General features: G+C 44.6%; 1 protein-coding gene across 1 annotated transcript; it reads left to right on the top strand.

Moving 5' to 3' along the window:
* Window positions 1-9,897: 9,897 nt before the first annotated feature.
* Window positions 9,898-14,112, top strand: LOC120058629 (tumor necrosis factor receptor superfamily member 9-like). The gene is made up of 7 exons (XM_039007388.1): window positions 9,898-9,961; window positions 10,694-10,747; window positions 10,945-11,088; window positions 11,214-11,286; window positions 11,471-11,592; window positions 11,676-11,831; window positions 12,013-14,112. The coding sequence occupies exons 1-7, from the start codon at window positions 9,898-9,900 to the stop codon at window positions 12,123-12,125; spliced, it is 726 nt and encodes a 241-aa protein (XP_038863316.1). The 3' UTR covers window positions 12,126-14,112.
* The last annotated feature ends 1,106 nt before the right edge of the window (window positions 14,113-15,218 follow it).

Raw genomic sequence — 15,218 nt, 5'->3', positions numbered from 1 at the left:
CAAAGTTCAAAATCAATTAGACAATTACACACACCTACCATAAAATGTGCTAATTGTGATGGTAATTGTGATGGTAATTGTGATGGTAATTGTGATGGTAATTGTGATGGTAATTGTGATGGTAATTGTGATTGTAGCCAGAACCAGAAAGAAGATATTATCAAGGTGACACCCCCACACGTAGTATCATTGAAAAGCCTGAATGTTCTCTCAAATGTACAAGACCTAGCACAGTGGCATGTATGGCCTTAGAGATACAGACCAAATACTCATGTTTATTGGAGGACAAAAATGAATTGCTAGGTCTCAGGAGTATATCACTGGTGGATAATGTATGAATTGATGTGTGCCAGTGCACAATGAATAAGTGTACACTATACACCGTGGTTTGCAAATGTGGTGTTATTTCTGGCAAGGCAATACATTCTGTAGTGTCTTATCTTTTTTCTTGATGAAGGTATCTGCTTTGCTGGTAAATCTACCCGCCTCCGAGTGGAACTTACTGGTACAAACACTGCTGTACTTTCCCTGTGGGCTGACAGTCTGAGCCTGAGTGAGGATCACACCAGGCCAGAGCAGACCCCGCTGGGACGTCATGAGACCCTACTGACATGCTAACCGTCAGTCACACGAGTGGGAGGATGTGGTGCTTCTAACAGGAAGTGACGCTTCTGCTGTGGCCCAGGAGAGGCAGAGGAGGTGACCCCAGCTGCAGAGGTGGCACTTTTACTGTAGACACTAGAGCAAGCCTCTTCAGAGCTACAGCCCAGAACATGTGGTGACTAGTATGGCTGTGTTGCACAGCTGGTGGAAAGGTTTGCGTGAAATGTGGAGTGACGTAGTTTCAGTATGGCCCTGTTCGATGCAAATATCTAAGCCCACTATATAAAAAGGTTCTGTTATGTGTCAATAACTTTACTCAAAACCACCTCAGCCCTCACTTTGACAAACTGACTGAGCAGCTCTTTTACTAGACAGTGTTATTATGACAGGCTGTAGTGGTAGGGGCCTACACTTCAACATGCTGTGTGTGTGTACGCAAGTATTGTTTAGAGTGGGAGAAGTGGGGGTGTGCTATTGATGTAACATGTGTAGGCAGATTAAGTTTTTGACGTTTCATGTCCTGATGACCTTAAATCCTACACCCGTGTGTGTTGGACAAAGTGGGGTGTGTGAAAGGTTGAAAGAAGATCAGAGACAGCAACACAAAGGTGCAAATAATTTACCCCAACAGTTTAACCAGGTTACCCAATTCAAAATATTATTTAGTGGAGATTACCCAACTTCAATAATACATACTTCCAAGGTGTAATGAACACGATGGGAGAGAGAGCTGGTTTCAAGCGGAGGGCGCAGCAGGTGTTTATTTGCAAAGGACCACAGGAGGAGGCAGGTAGCTGTGTCCAGGGACAGGCAGAAGGTCATACACAGGGGGTCCAAACAAGGCAACAGTACAGGCAGGGAAAAGGCTAGTAAAGTTGTCTGGGAGATCAGACAATAGGTTGATAACAGGAAATCCGATAGGCTAAATTGAGTTTGAGTTTATTTTTACAGGGACAGTGCAGATTAATCAACATTTCAGTAAAAGTGACGGTTTTAGCCAGCCGGCTAATTTTCAACCGCAGTCCCTGGGCAGGTTATTAAAAACAATTAACAACAACTAATAATTACAGGCAGGTAATAGGCAACATTAGTGAGGCAGGCCCAAACTATCATACACAGGAGGATTAATTACAGGAAACCCAGCGCTTCAAATAGAAGTGTGTCACAAAACAAACATTACCTCACAATGATGGGGTGTGAAGAACTGAACTAAATAGTGTGTGATAATGACAAACAGGTGTGTGAACAGGTGATCAGTATTCAGGTGATTGGGATCTGGAGAGTGAGCTGCGTTCAGGGGATCTATGTGTTTGAGAGTGTGAGCTGGAAAGTGGGCTGGAAAGTGAGCTGCATTCAGGGGATCTACGTGTTTGAGAGTGTGAGTTGGAAGCAGACCATACACAAGGGATGGGTCTAACAACATAGGCCTAATTCATTTTAGATCCCATCCTTCAACGGTACCTACTCCCGAGGGATGGGATCTAACAGCATTTCTGTTTAAATCTTACAAAAAATAAGTTGACTTAACTAAAAAAACCTAGCCTCAACCATAACCTTAACCCCAGGTTAAATACCACGGATGAATGGTGTTGGAAATCATGGGCCTGGAACATCGTTATTGGTCGGATCAACAAAGCAAGAGCAGTGAAAATGCTTGGATTAAGATACGAATACAAAATACCCCAATGGAATCAACGAAAAGTACTTAGGTACATCCTAACCCGCCCCTAATCTTAGCACTACCCCGAACATTGGGGTAGGGCTAAGTCCCCTCTCCCACGTCTTAACTCCCCCCTCCCATGTCTAACCCAAGCGATGCTGGAGTCTCTAACCACAGGATAGACAACGCATCACCTTTTTTCACTGGACGTCCCTTAAGGAATAACTTATTGGGAGTAGCAACTTAACTCCAAACCTCAATCCTTAGCAACTCCTGGAAGCTGAGCTAGAGTGGTGTAAAGCTCGACTCAGGAGCAGTGGAAGCATTCTCTGGAGTGATGAATGACACTTCACGATCTGGCAGACCGACAGACGAATCTGGGCTTGGCGGATGCAGGGAGAATGCTACCTGCCCGGATGCATAGAGCCAACTGTAAAGTTTGTTCTGGGCCTGTTTTTCATGGTTTGGACTAGGCCCCTTAGTTCCAGTGAAGGGAAATCTTAACGCTACAGCATACAATGACATTCTAGATGATGCTGTGCTTCCAACTTTGTGGCAACAGTTTGGGGAAGGCCTTTTCCTGTTTCAGCATGACAATGCCCGTGCACAAAGCGAGGTCCATACAGAAATGGTTTGTCGAGATCGGTGTGGAATAACTTGACTGGCCTGCACAGAGCCCTGACCTCAACCACATCGAATGCCTTTGGAATGAATTGGAACGCTGACTGCGAGCCAGGCCTAATTGCCAACATCAGTGCCTGACCTCATCAATGCTCTTGTGGCTGAACCCAGCAATGTTCCAACATCTAGTGGAAAGCCTTCCCAGAAGAGAGAAGGCTGTTATAGCAGAAAAGGGGGGGACCAACTCCATATTAATGCCAATTATTTTGGAATGAGATGTTTGACGATGTTTGACTTTTGGCCATGTAGTGTATGTTCCCCTGGATGGATTTCCCATCTGGCTAACAACCTAACTCTCAAAGTCCTCCTGGCTTCAGAGATTGGAATGGCTCTTTGATGTTGGCGGCAAGGTGCGTCGATAATGAAGGGGCTGTGTTTTCTGGTTGGTTCTCCTCTGTGACCTTCTCACTCAAACACCCACACGCTCAGACACACACAGCCCCCGAGCGCAGCCCCTCTCCATTACAACGGTTGGATTATCATATCCAGACAGAGGTCTCAACCCCCGAGTAAAAAATTTACATTTGCGAGAACTAATCAAACCAGTTGCACAACTTCTGAGCACATGTTGCAGTAACAAACAACCTCCTTTCCAGACAAGTGTGTCACAGCTCTCCCTATTTCAATTAAACTATTTAAAGAGGGCTTGATCTGTTTGCTTGGAATTTTATGCAGCCAAATGTTATCTAATGTGGTGATCTATTGTGTTTCGCATGCATGGCAAAGTTTTGGAAGGAGTCATTGGTACTTTCATGACAAAACTTGCTTTTTGTTTCACTTTCCATTTCCAAGCTTCATCAGTTCAGCAATGTTGCTTCTCCTTTTGTGGTGAGGCTACTATTTCCTCTGTTGTGAAATATGAATAGTAGCAGTCTCTCCAGTCAGGTTGACTCAGTCAAAACAACAGCGGATGAGCACAAGGGAATGACAAAGAAAGTTGAAAGGTTTTGTAATGCCTTCTCCCAAACCATGTGTTGCTCTGCACAATATTATCTTTCCTCCCTTGATGCTACTTTCTCTCTCCCTCAGTATGGCCTTGTTCTCACCCTAGAAATGCTTCCTCCCTGTCCTAAGAGGACATTCCCATTCTTCCATTGTGTGAGATCATAACATATTTTGTCTCTTCTTTTGTTCGTTCAGTACAATACTACTATTGTAACACAGAGAAAACCCCATGAGGATATGTCAGAATGGTAATGTAAATGAAGTGCTGAACACATGAATAGCTCTGGTCTAGAGACCAATTTTTCATTTTATCATGAGCTCCTTTGACAGGGGAGAAGTCATTGCTGGAAAGTCCCCCACCTTCAAATCCTCTCATCAAATGTATCAGTTCTCTGTATAACTTGTAAATAGGCATATCTTCTTTCTTATCTCTTTTATTGTACCAGGCATGTCACGGCCGTTTAAAGGAGTGGACCAAAGGCGCAGAGCGTACATACTTGTTTAATATAAGAATTCGCCACCAAAACATCAAACGAACACGTGACGCCAACGTAGTGCTCACAGGCAACTAAACATGGACAACCACCAAACCAACATGGAAAATGGCAACCTAAATAGGCTCCCCAATCAGAGACAACGATAAACAGCTGTCTGATTGGGAACCCACTGAGGCCCCAATAAACCTACAACCCCTAGACAATACAAAATCCCCATAGATAACAAAAAACCCTAGACAAGACAAACCCCTAGACAATACAAAAACTAAACAAACCACCCCTTGTCACACCCTGACCTAACCAAATAATAAAGAAAGCAAATATAACTAAAGTCAGGGCGTGACACTAATCCCCCCCCCCAAAGGCGCGGACTCCCGGCTGCAAACCTAAACGGGAGGGTCTGGGTGGGCATCTCCCCGCGGTTGCGGCTCTGGTGAGGGACGCAGACCCCGCTCCACCTCTGGCTTGGCCAACTTTGGTGGCGCCTCTAGAGCGGGGACCCTCGCCGCCGACCGGGCGCCGGACAGGAGGGAGACTCTGGCGGCGCCGGACAGGAGGGAGACTCTGGCGGCGCCGGACAGGAGGGAGACTCTGGCGGCGCCGGACAGGAGGGAGACTCTGGCGGCGCCGGACAGGAGGGAGACTCTGGCGGCGCCGGACAGGAGGGAGACTCTGGCGGCGCCGGACAGGAGGGAGACTCTGGCGGCGCCGGACAGGAGGGAGACTCTGGCGGCGCCGGACAGGAGGGAGACTCTGGCGGCTCCGGACTGACGGCCTTCGCTGGAGGCCTCATGCCATGGATCCTCACTGGAGGCCTCGTGCCATGGATCACCACTGGAGGCTTCGTGCCATGGATCACCACTGGAGGCTTCGGGCCATGGATCACCACTGGAGGCTTCGGGCCATGGATCACCACTGGAGGCTTCGGGCCATGGATCACCACTGGAGGCTTCGGGCCATGGATCACCACTGGAAGCTTCGGGCCATGGATCACCACTGGAGGCTTCATGCCATGGATCACCACTGGAGGCTTCTTGCCATGGATCATCACTGGAGGCTTCGTGCCATGGATCATCACTGGAGGCTTCTTGCCATGGATCATCACTGGAGGCTTCTTGCCATGGATCACCACTGGAGGCTTCGTGCCATGGATCACCACTGGAGGCTTCGTGCCATGGATCACCACTGGAGGCTTCTTGCCATGGATCATCACTGGAATAGAGAGACACACAGGAGGCCTGGCTCTGGGAGAAGGCACCGGACTCACCAGGCTGGGGAGACATGCAGGAAGGTTAGGACTTAGCACAGGCACCGGACTCACCAGGCTGGGGAGACATGCAGGAGGCCTTGTCCTTGGCCGAGGCACCGGAAACACTGGGCCGTGGAGGCGTACCAGCGGTCTCGAGCACAGAGTTGGCACCACCCGTTCTGGCTGGATGCCAGCTTCCACTCGGCAAATGCGGGACGCTGGCACCGAGCACACCGACCTGTGAATGCCCCGCCTCGACACCGTGAGCATCACCCCATAGCACGGAGCCTGACCAGTCCCATGCTCGCCACGGTAAGCACGGGGAGTTGGCTCAGGTCTCCAACCTCACTCTGCCACACTCCCCGTGTGCCCCCCCAAAAACATTTTTTGGGTCTGCCTCTCGGGCTTCCTTGCCAGCCGTGTTCCCTCATACCGCTGGTTCCCCTTTCCTGCTGCCTCCGCTCTCCTGGTTGCCTCCACCTGTTCCCATGGGAGGCGATCCCTTCCAGCCAGGATCTCCTCCCATGTGTAGGATCCCTTGCCGTCCAGGATGTCCTCCCATGTCCAGTCCTCTCCTCCACGCTGCTTGGTCCTTTGGTGGTGGGTAGTTCTGTCACGGCCGTTTAAAGGAGTGGACCAAGGCGCAGCGTTTTGAGCATACATACTTGTTTAATATAAGAATTCGCCACCAAAACAATAAAACGAACACATGAAGCCAACATACTGCTCACAGGCAACTAAACATGGACAACTACCCACCAAACCAACATGGAAAATGGCAACCTAAATAGGCTCCCCAATCAGAGACAACGATAAACAGCTGTCTCTGATTGGGAACCCACTCAGAACCCACCATAAACCTACAACCCCTAGACAATACAAATCCCCATAGATAACAAAAAACCCTAGACAAGACAAAAACCCTAGACAATACAAAAACTAAACAAACCACCCCTTGTCACACCCTGACCTAACCAAATAATAAAGAAAGCAAATATAACTAAAGTCAGGGCGTGACAAGGCATATCCTCCCATGTTGACAATGCAATATATACAACCCAGTTGTTATTATTTGACCCTGCTGGTCATCTTGAAGAACAAACTGATCTTAAAACCCCTAAGGTTGATGTCCACGCCACCGAGGAAATCTAAATAAACATTTAAACTAGAGATTTTTCCATTGGATGCGTCTCAATCCACCGCATCCGCCTATGTCACACTTCTGCATCTTCGGTGAAAGGTGACAGAGCTAGAGCGATGTTTGTCAGACCATGAGACATCCAAAAATTGGTCTTCTCACAAAATCATCAGTAGCGTGCAAACGATTTGGGCCAACATGGAAAAATTAGACGCTCACGAACACCATGGTGTTCTCCGTTTTGCTCTACGACCCCCACAAGGATCTTGGGACTCGTCTGAAGTTGGTTCAGCCGATCTGCTAGCGTCCGAACAGTTTGAGCTACACACTCCATGTCGTTTGTTTTGCTCTAGGACGCCCCCAGGCCTCACAAGACTCGTCTGACGGTCCCCTGGTACTGTTAAGTACCAAAAGTAAATGTTTCCTGATCTTTCTTATATCTCCCAGATATTGGACAGACACTTCAGAACAAACTTCCTTTAGATTTCTTTGGGGGGGACTATCTGTTGTTCCATGTAATGAATCTGTTATTCAATACATTTGTATGGGCTAATAGCTGTAAAGCTTCAAGGGGGCTTACGATTCAAAATCAAATAGCAAAATGATCCTTGGTATGACATTGTAAAAACATTTCCATATAGTTTAGGGCCATGGACTCTTAAGCCGTGTTCACACTGTAGGCCTTAATGCTCAAATCCGTTTTGCACTATGGACTGTCCAAACAGCAAGTTACAAGTGACCAAATCGGATTTGTGTGTGTTCAGACAGCAGTAATCAGCTGACAAGGCTATGCTAGTTGTCATAGTAATGATGTGTGTGTGTGTGCAGTAGTGTAGGCTGATTGGTGGTGGTGCTTGTGCTTCCCATCACTCAGAAGTTATGTAGCAAGCTAAGGTGACAACAGTGCCTGTCATGGATGTTTCCCAGTTGCTTTGAATGTTCAAATTCATAGGGTAAGAACACTTTTAAAGTCTCAAGTCAAGTCCTTTTTGACTAGCCACAGCAGTCAACTAGCTAGCTAGGTAGCTGTTTAGCTTTCTAGAACATTCACTTATTTGTTTGTAAACAATTACCAAGCTAGTTAGCTACCACATGTTCTTGTCAAACTGTCGACAGAGTAGCTAGCAAGCAACAAGATATGCAAAATAACAGTCTAAAAACCACTTGAGTTTAAATAAATCAGATTTGACCGGTCAGACACAAGTCACATGGCCAGGAATCAGATTTGAAATATGGCTTGAAATATCCAATTCCATGTGCTTTATGGCTGTTCAGACTGCAGGAAAAAGAACAGATTCGATTCGGATATGCAACTAAATAAGATTTGAGTCATTTGAAACTGCCAATGTGAACACGGCTTTATAATCTTCACCTGGCATAGCCAGAAGATGACTGGCCACCCTTCGGAGTCTGGGTTCTCTCTTGTATTCTTGCTAGGTTCCTGCCTTTCTAGGGAGTTTTTCTTAGCCACTGTGCTTCTGCCTCTGCATTGCCTGCTCTTTGGGGTTTTAGGCTGGTTATCTGTATAAGCCATTTGTGACAACTGCTGATAAAAAGGTCTTTATAAAATAAATGTGATTGATTGATTGAACCAAGTCCAATATATCATGATGTAAATTCAAAGTGCTGTGTCTCCATGGAGAATTGGACTTGGGCAGGTAAATTCTCCTGCAGACGTTTTTAACTCAATATCAAATCCTTTCTGGGTAACAATTTAGGACCTTACTGTGACTGTTTTCAATTAAAATGGTCAAAAATGGCTTCTTAGCAAAAAGCTATTTCTCAAGCAAGAATTTAGCTGGAGTGGTCTGAGTGAAGGGCCTAATTGGAGGAGCCTAATGGGAGGGATATGTAACCTGAAAATGAGCTGTTATTGGCAGAGAGGAGGGCAAACTCTCTTTGTTATTGGTCAATGAACTTTTACCGCCTGGTGATATTGCCAGGCAATCGAAACCCCATCCATGCAAAACTAGCTGAAATTTCATGCAGTCTTTTCAAACAGCTCTTACACTAAAAGGGCATTATCATTTTCACAATTTCACATTATTATTTCAACCTCAGTGTGGAAATATATATTAAACACAAGAATATCATGTTTTCGACTGCACTGTTTCTTTAATGTTGGAAACACAACTTGGAAAAACAATTGGATAAGTATGATTTGCACCATCACGATTAAAATGAATTTAAGTAAGGGATAATCCAGTAAGGTGACCTTCCACGGAGTTGCATTATTTTCCAGAGAACGTATAGAGCCCCGAGTTGATTATCCCTTTTATACCATGGCTATAATTTCACACATTTGCCACTAGAAATGTGTTAATTTGGCAGTAGAAATTGGCTGACAGTCGTGGTATATCAGACCGTATAGCACGGGTATGACAAAACATTTATTTGTATTTCTCTAATTATGTTGGTAACCAGTTTATAATAGCAATAAGGCACCCCGGGGGTTTGTGGTACATGACCAATATACCACGGCTAAGGGCTGTAGCCAGGCACTCTGCGTTGTGCATAAGAACAGCCCTTAGCCTCAGTAAATTGGCCATATATCACACCCCCTCAGGCCTTATTGCTTAAATAAGTATTTTGTTGTTGTAGATGGGACAGTAACATGAGTAATCTCAAAAAAGTATACTTTATCAAAAATGTTTTAATATATTTAAAAAATAGATATTTGTATGTTTAGCTCACATAATATATTTTAGAAGTATGCATTAAGGTGTCTGTAATACAGTAAATGTGTCAAAAACGAATGTCGACATTTAATAAATCCAAATGCATTTCTACAGCTTTTCTTTTACAATCGTGGGAGGAGTGCCAAGATGGAGGCAGGCAGTTTTTTTTTTTTGGCGCTCTGGTTTCAACACTTAGAAATCATTGGTTTTAATAATGTCAATACATATTTAGCCACGCCCTCAAGACAATGGTAGGGTACATTAAGGCAAGGACAGTTAGTAATATCTGGGTTTACTGGTGCTTTCAAGTAGATGAAATACCATTGTTAATGTCAATTCTATTTGGATTATTATTGTTTTCTAACACCTGCACTGCTGTCATCTGGAATCCATAGCCCTGCTGTGTCCCTTAGCTATATATTTGGTCTGGAGGGCTGTGAAAGACGATGCATCTGGTCCTCAGGGTACTGTGTTTCTCTCTGCTCATACCGGGCTGTCTGAGTAGCACTGGTGAGATAGCGATAGGCTGTGCGCAATGGAGAACCTCTGCTGGTTCTCCGGATATCTGCTGTGAAAGCTGCCATCCAGGTAAGCTTCTAAACTAGGCAACTGTATATGGTTTAACTTTAACTGTACTAAGTAAATAATGCTTGGATTTTGAGAATTAAATTCTAGAGGGTTTATCTGGTTAAATTATGGGGTCTATTCAATCTGTAAAATTTAAGCGTTACAGATTCCGCGATAGAAATGTAAAGTTAATTTCTGATTGACATGACATATGCAGCGTTAACCGTGAATGCTGTCTCTGCTAAAGCTGGAACATTGCCTTTAAATGTCAACAAAGCTGTACAAATTAACTTCTGGGAGGCAGATTGAATAGAGCCAATGTCTTTCATGGGGATGAATAATCTAGTGTATCCCAGGTTGTGAATTAAATATTATTTCCTCTTTAGTGGTTATACCACAGTGACCCAGTTGATTTTCAGTGGTTTCCATTAGGACCACATTAAAGGGTATGGATAATGATCACCCGGGATCAGATCAATGATAAACTCAGCTCTGTGTGGGAGGGGAATGGAAATAGTTTCCTATCAAAAGCATTTACCTTATATATTCATGTCCACTGCAATTGCTACTGATGCAGCAAATGTGATGTTAATCACCTGACTCTTGAGTTATTATGGATGCAGATTTGATTTCAATATAGTACTTTCAATGTTGTCTGTGTGTGTATTTGTGTAGGGAACCGTCTGGTGACTCCCTGTGGTCCAGACCCGAAAAAGCTGTGTGTTCCCTGTAGGAATGAGACCTACACAACTGGCACAACATCACTTTCCTGTCGCAGGTGTACTCAGTGCGTAGGTATGTCACCAGGATATTTAAGCTTTTAACATTATTTATTAACCCCTGAACTTAAATGTCTATTGTTTGATAAATTAGACTTAACAATTATTCATTTTACTCCACTTTGGCATGCTTGTGTGTGTGTGTAGGTGGGGCCCAGACCCTTAAGAAGGCCTGTACAAGAAGCAAGGACACAGAGTGTGACTGTAAGGCAGGACTCAGATGTGGTGATGGCCACTGCTCCTTCTGTGTCCAAGAGTGTGGAAAGGGCCAGGAACCTCTTCCCGCTGCACGTAAGACACATATCTGTACCTGCAAACACTAAAGTCATACAAGTTATCTGGCATGCCTAATAAGACGCACAATCTCAGGACACTTATTCACCAAGTCTCAAACCTCTGCCTGTCTGTCTTCATAGGCTCCTGCCAGAATTGTCCAGTTGGGACCTTCAGTGACCAAATCCATGAGAAGTGTAAGCCTTGGAGAACAAGGTTAGATTGAATTTCCCCCTAAACTCTGAGTTTGATTCAATATTGGTGTACTGATAGTACTAATGCCATGGCATTAATCTGCCAACAAATTATTTATTAATTATTCCTGCGCCATGGCTACTCAATGTAATCTGGTATTGGAGAAAGCCAATCTTGAATCTTTATTTCTCCATCTCTGTCCCAGCTGTCCCCATCCCAATGAACACATTGTGGCCTTGGGAGATGCAGTTAGTGACAGCAAGTGCGGCATTACCAACAATTCAATCCCCCAAGTGATTACCTTACCTACGAAACGGGGCTCTGAAGGTAAGACCTGTGAATCTAACACTATGGCAAAATTGATGTTGTCATATCACCTTGTTTGAAAGATGCCAACCTCTTACTCCCAGATGGCACAGGGCTGGTTTGGGCTATAACGGCCTCGTGTGGAGTCTTTATCATCCTTATCATCTTGTTTCTGGTCATCATCATCAACAACATCAAAAAGAAACCAGAGAAGACAACCCGCAATGAGCCAAACCTTATTGTGCCAACTCCTCCTACAGGTAATCATGTTCCTCATTATCAGGGACAACTCATGCATACTGGATCAATATTCTGTAAGCTTTCAAACTGTTATCCTGAAATGTAGAAACAGCTTTGTCTTAACCTCAGATTCAAATATAAACTCAATCTTCTCTCCCTGCTCCTCCCTCGCTCCCCTATATCCCCCCCTCTCCATCTCAGATGAGCCGAGGAGCCTGATAGACGTCAGTTTCCACCACCCTCAGCAGGAACAGGGCAGCAGTTCTGAAACACTGCACTCCCAGGACTCTGAGACCAAGCTCCTGCCTGTGTGATTCGGAGTGGCGGGGTTATACTAGGTCTGATCTACAGGCCACTACCTCACACACTGGCTCCCTGATGCCTTTCCAGTGATTGGCCAACACATCGTTCCGGTACTGTTAGACTCTGATTGTTCATGCCACACGCTGTCAACTAAGGAATTGAGAGGTTCAGATACTTTTGAGCATTTGTGATCTCTTTAATACCCCAGTATTTGTTTGTATCTTACATGCACATTCAAAGATGTGAATATTGAGATCTCTATGTAACAATAACTTTCTGTGAAAGTATACAATTTATGTTAGCCAGTAAACTGATATTCAAATGTCACTAGTGGTGGGGAAGTTCAGGGGGAAAAACGTTGTCATTATTTGACCTATTCATTAGTTGACTCCCCAGCAGTTACTGTATCAAGTGTCTGCTGCTGGATTAGTTCAATTATGTACATACTTGTACATTTTCTGGTTTTATTAGCATAGTTTCCTGTTAATATAGTTTAGATGACCTAAACGTGATGAAATACTACACTTGACATTTGTATGTGCGAGGGTGTGAGCAGAGTCATGCCGTTTTAGTATAATACAGCGCATGAGGGGTTGCAACAGCAGTGTAAACCACAGACAGCTAGATGTGACTGCCCACATGCCTCCCACTGGCTTATATATTCACGTATTTCCTGTAAGGCTAAACTCCGCTGCCCACAGTTACTGAGCAGAAGTAAATACCCCTATTTAACATTACTGTAACTCAAAATGTGACGTTTAATTGCACAGGAGATTAATTACAGCAAGGACAAGGTATTTTTCTCAGCACTTTAAGGAATGTGCCAATGTGATACAGTACGGGACTTGGAGCAGCTTTTTGTGTGAAAGTACTGCTTGTATTGAATGGGATAAGAGTGAAGGACATGTGTGGGAAACTATGTCATATTCTTCTCTATGATACACTGCCAGGAAGTGAGGGGTCTGGACTTTCCTTATAAATGTAGTAGGGAATGCTAAAGGTCAGGGAATCCTCTCACGTGGGGCTTTCCCAAGCCCTTTACACAGAAGCTTATCTAAGGTCATTGGAACCATAAATTAACTAATACAAATGTAAATTGCACTTGACACACAATTTATAATGTAGGTAATAGGCATTGCAAGTGATTCCAAAGGGCTACCTTTAACCCAGTTTGATTAAATCCTTTCACCACTGTAGCTTTGGAATCACAAGCATTGTTTGTGGGTGTTCCTTTGACTTGCTTATACATGCATGTTAACTCAAGCCGTTTTGCCCTGGTTGTAAATAATAGCTTTCACAAGGTATCATACGTGCTGTACAATGGGATGACAGATCCGTGATAGTGTCTGACACGCGATACTTCCCTGTGGGCTCTCCACTAGGCAGAGCTGGGAAAGCCGAGGGATTCTGATGTGTCATATTAATCATGTAGTACCATCACTGCTGGGAATGTACACAATGAACACAGAATGAAACTGTCTGACTAAAGCTCACGGGATCCTGTTGGAATGCTGAATTACAGTGCAGGGAAGACCCGTGACTGTTAAAAAGAGCACGTGTAGAAACATTGGTCAGATCTGTACTCATGTAACCTTGACTTGTCATGAGTATACAGAGGAATAGCGTATCATAGTGGAGTTACAGTAACTACGCATGGGTGTCTGAACTGTATCTGTATTTAGCTAGTGTGACAGGCATAGCCCACAGATGGAACATCTCACATTCACAATAGGGGCCATAATTGCCTACATGGTGTAAAATGTTAACCCACACCCATGGAGTGGGCTTATAACAGTAGTGGTGTTAATGAGTCATCACCGCCACAGACTGTCAGTCATCCGAGGACAGGGTTTTTAAAGAGCCAGTTACACTGATGGATTATTGAGTGGCATTCATACGAATATGTACTTGGACTGGCAGGCTCCTAGGACTTTCTATGCCTTGTATACAATATGTTATGGTCCATGATAAAATGGTGCTGATTGAATAAGTACTGTAATATTGTTGACGTTTTGATATTAAAGAACTAGTAAATACCACTGGGTTGTCTTATTGTATTCCAACCAACTTTGTCATAATCAGCTAAATTTACTACAGCACATTTCTCGTCGGCATACAGTGCCTTCGGAAAGTATTCAGACCCCTTGACTTTTTTCACATTTGTTATGTTATAGCCTTATTCTAAAATTGATTAAATAGTTTTTTCACCCTCAATCTACATGCAATACCCCATAATGACAAAGCAAAACGTTTTTGAAATTGTTGCTAATTTATTAAAAAATAAACTGAAATGTCACTTAAGCATGCAGGCCCTTTGCCAAAAGGTGCTTTGACAAAGTACTGAGTATTGATTACAGCATCAAGTCTTGGGTATGACACTACAAGCTTGGCACACCTGTATTTGGGAAATTTCTCCCATTCTTCTCTACAGATCCTCACAAGCTCTGTCAGGTTGGATGGGGAGCATTGCTGTACAGCTATTTTCAGGTCTCTCCAGAGATGTTCGATCGGGTTCAAGTCCAGACTCTGGCTGGACAACTCAAGGACATTGAGACTTGTCTCAAAGCCACTCCTGTGTTGTCTTGGCTGTGTGCTTAGGGTTGTTGTCCTGATGGAAGGCGAACCTTTGCCCAGTTTGAGGTCCTGAGCGCTCTGTAGCAGGTTTTCATCAAGGATCTCTGTTCTTTGCTCCATTCATCTTTCCCTCAATTCGGACCAGTCTCCCAGTCCCTGCCTCTGAAAAACATCCCCACGGCATGATGCTGTCACCACTATAGGGATGGTGCCAGGTTTCCTCCAGACGTGATGCTTGGCATTCAGGCCAGAGAGTTCAAGTTTGGTTTCATCGGACCAGAGAATCTTGTTTCTTATGGTCGGAGAGTCCTTTAGGTGCATTCTGGCAAACCACAAGCGGGCTGTCATGTGCCTTTTACTGAGTGGCTTCCGTCTGGCCACTCTACCATAAAGGCCTGATTGGTGGAGTGTTGCAGTGATGGTTGTCCCTCGAAGGTTCTCCCATCTCCACAGAGGAACTCTGTAGGAATGACCATCAGGTTCTTGATCACCTCCTTGACCAAGGCCCTTCTCCCCCGATTGCTCAGTTT

Source organism: Salvelinus namaycush, chromosome 14 (genome assembly GCF_016432855.1).
Source record: "Salvelinus namaycush isolate Seneca chromosome 14, SaNama_1.0, whole genome shotgun sequence".
Classification (NCBI taxonomy): domain Eukaryota; kingdom Metazoa; phylum Chordata; class Actinopteri; order Salmoniformes; family Salmonidae; genus Salvelinus; species Salvelinus namaycush.
The sequence above is the reverse complement of the archived record's forward strand: the minus strand, read 5'-3'. Positions and strand labels throughout refer to the sequence as shown.